The sequence below is a fragment of the Montipora capricornis genome, chromosome 13 (assembly GCF_036669925.1).
Source record: "Montipora capricornis isolate CH-2021 chromosome 13, ASM3666992v2, whole genome shotgun sequence".
NCBI classification, from domain to species: Eukaryota; Metazoa; Cnidaria; class Anthozoa; order Scleractinia; family Acroporidae; genus Montipora; species Montipora capricornis.
Window position 1 is genome coordinate 10168052 of NC_090895.1, and position 2500 is coordinate 10170551.

Below are 2500 nucleotides of genomic sequence, written 5' to 3' on the forward strand. Positions count from 1 at the left end.
GAGAAGGTCGCCGAGGAGGCACAGAAAGCTGCAGAGCAGGGCCACCTTGAAAGAGTTTATGGCATTACCAGGAAGTTGTCAACCAAGAAGGGCAGGACCGTGTATATGACAAAGAACAAAGAGGGAGTGCTGCTGACAAAACAAGACGAAATTCAAAAACGATAAAAGGAGCATTTCCTTGAAGTCTTAAATCGTCCAGCAACTGAAGATACAGGAGAGTTTGATTACGAGGATGTGATCTCTGAATCTGAAGCAATTATTTATCATGGTGCACCAGCAAAGGCTGAAGTCTATGCAGCCTTTAAGGAGATGAAGAACGGGACCGCTGGGGGAGTAGATAGTTTGACCGTTGAGATTCTAAAGGCAGACTATACTTAGAAACATCTGTGGATGCCTTATATTACTTCTTGCGTATGGTGTGGGAGCAAGAACAAATACCGGAGCACTGGCAACGGGGATTGATAGTGAAACTGCCAAAGAAAGGCGATCTAACCGAATGCAAGGAATGGAGAGGCATAACGCTTATGGTGGTTGCAGCAAAAGCTATAGGCAGAATCATAATTACACGAATACGGGATGTTACTGTTACTGTTACTGTTACTGTTACTGCTCCCTTAACGCCGCACGGCGCTGTTGGGGCCCAGCAGATGAAGCAGCCTCACGTACAAGCCCACGCCAGCCATCGCGGGAGCCGGCAGCCCTGGTAGCCTCAGCGAAGCTGAGGCCTGTCCACTCAGTAATGTTGTCACTCCACTTCTTCCTAGGTCGTCCTCTGCTTCTGCCACCTCTGACTGTGCCCTGAAGGCACGTCTTGGCCAAGCCGTCACTACGCGTGGTGTGACCAAACCACTTCAATTTCCTGGTCTTCACAATCTCAAGAAGTTCTTGATGACGTCCAATTTTGGCAGTCAACATCGCTCTAACACTGTCATTAGATATTCTTTGCCTGTAATCGATTCCTAGCAGTTGTCGGAAACATCTCATCTCAAAAGAAGCTACCCTTTTCTCTAGGTAGGCGTCGAGGGTCCAGGATTCACAGGCATACAGAAAAACAGAAATGACCATTGATGGTAAAAGTCTTATTTTTGAAGATAGAGAAATACATTTATCATCCCAAACAACTTTGAGTTTTGAAAGAGAACTTTGTGCTTTGGCCATTCTGGAGAGGATTTCAGATTTGGAACCATTATCAGTCACTAGAGCACCAAGATATATAAACTGATTCACATGTTGCAGAGAACTGCCTATAATGTCATTTTGAACCTCGTTTGCATGGGTATTTGACATGATTTTTGTTTTCTCAGCACTTATTTCCATACCAAAAGCAGAACAGCTGTGATTAAGTCTTCTGATTAGTTCAGCGAGTTCAGCTTCTGAACCAGCGAGGCCATCAATATCATCTGCGAAGCGCAAATTGCTGACAGTCCTGCCACCAATGCTAACTGTTGATTCATGACCTTCAAGAGCATCTGTCATGATTCGTTCGAGAAAGATATTGAAGAGTGTTGGGGATAGTAGGCAGCCTTGACGAACCCCTACGGTGGTGCGAAACCATTCTCCAATTTCACCTTCCAGATAGATTGAACTGGTGGCCTGGTTGTAGAGTTCTTCAATAAGTGAAATCAAGGTCTTGTTGATGTTATACTTATTCATCGTAGCCCACAGCGCTTGATCCCACACCCTGTCAAACGCCTTCTTGAAATCAATAAATACATGATGAAGCTCTTGTTGATGTTTTTGTTACTTCTCAATGATGGATCTGAGATTAAAGATTTGTTCAACAGTACTTCTGCCTTTCATAAAGCCGGCTTGTTCCTCGGCAATTATTTCTTTTGCTTGGTGCTTTAGGCGGTTCAAAATGACTCTGAGAAGAACCTTGCTTGGATGGCTGATTAAGCTTAAGGTACGGTAATTGTTGCACAGTTTGAGATCACCTTTCTTGGGGAGTGTAATAACAAGAGATCTTGTCCAGTTTTGTGGCCATTTAACACTTTTCCATATTTGGTTACAGATGTTTAGAAGAGCTGTCGTCATATGCTCACCGCCTGCTTGAATCAATTCTCCTGGGATGTTGTCAACGCCTGGTGACTTCCCCTTCTTCAACATTTAATAGCTTCTTCAATTTCCGATTTCAATATGAGGTCTACTGAGACGTCGCTTTGGCTTTCTGGTGTGTTTAGGACTCTGGCGTCGCCCTGCACCTCGTAGTTGTACAGTTCTGAGCAGTACTCGGTCCACCTTTCTAGGATTTTACTTCTCTCAATGATGGTTTCACCTTTCTTATCTTTGATGGTGTTGACTTTGCTTTGCTTTGGCTTTGCTAATGTTTTAACAGTATCATAAGCTTTCTTGCTATTGTTCTTCATCAGGTTAGTTTCGATATCTTCACACTGTTCTTGAATCCACTTTTCTTTTGCTTTAACCATTTCTTTCTTTACAAGTTTGTTTATCTTGCTGTACTCTTTCTTGGCTTGAGGACAACTTTTCTTTTTCTCTTTAA

At 43.3% G+C, this 2500-nt stretch overlaps 1 protein-coding gene across 1 annotated transcript in view; it reads right to left on the reverse strand.

Annotated features, from left to right (window-relative positions):
* Positions 1-2099: 2099 nt before the first annotated feature.
* LOC138030469 (uncharacterized) overlaps positions 2100-2500 on the reverse strand; it is a 1557-nt gene continuing 1156 nt past the window's right edge. Inside the window, exon 1 of the mRNA XM_068878377.1 lies at positions 2100-2500. This exon is cut by the window's right edge and continues 1156 nt beyond it. Coding sequence (XP_068734478.1) covers positions 2100-2500 — 401 coding nt within the window.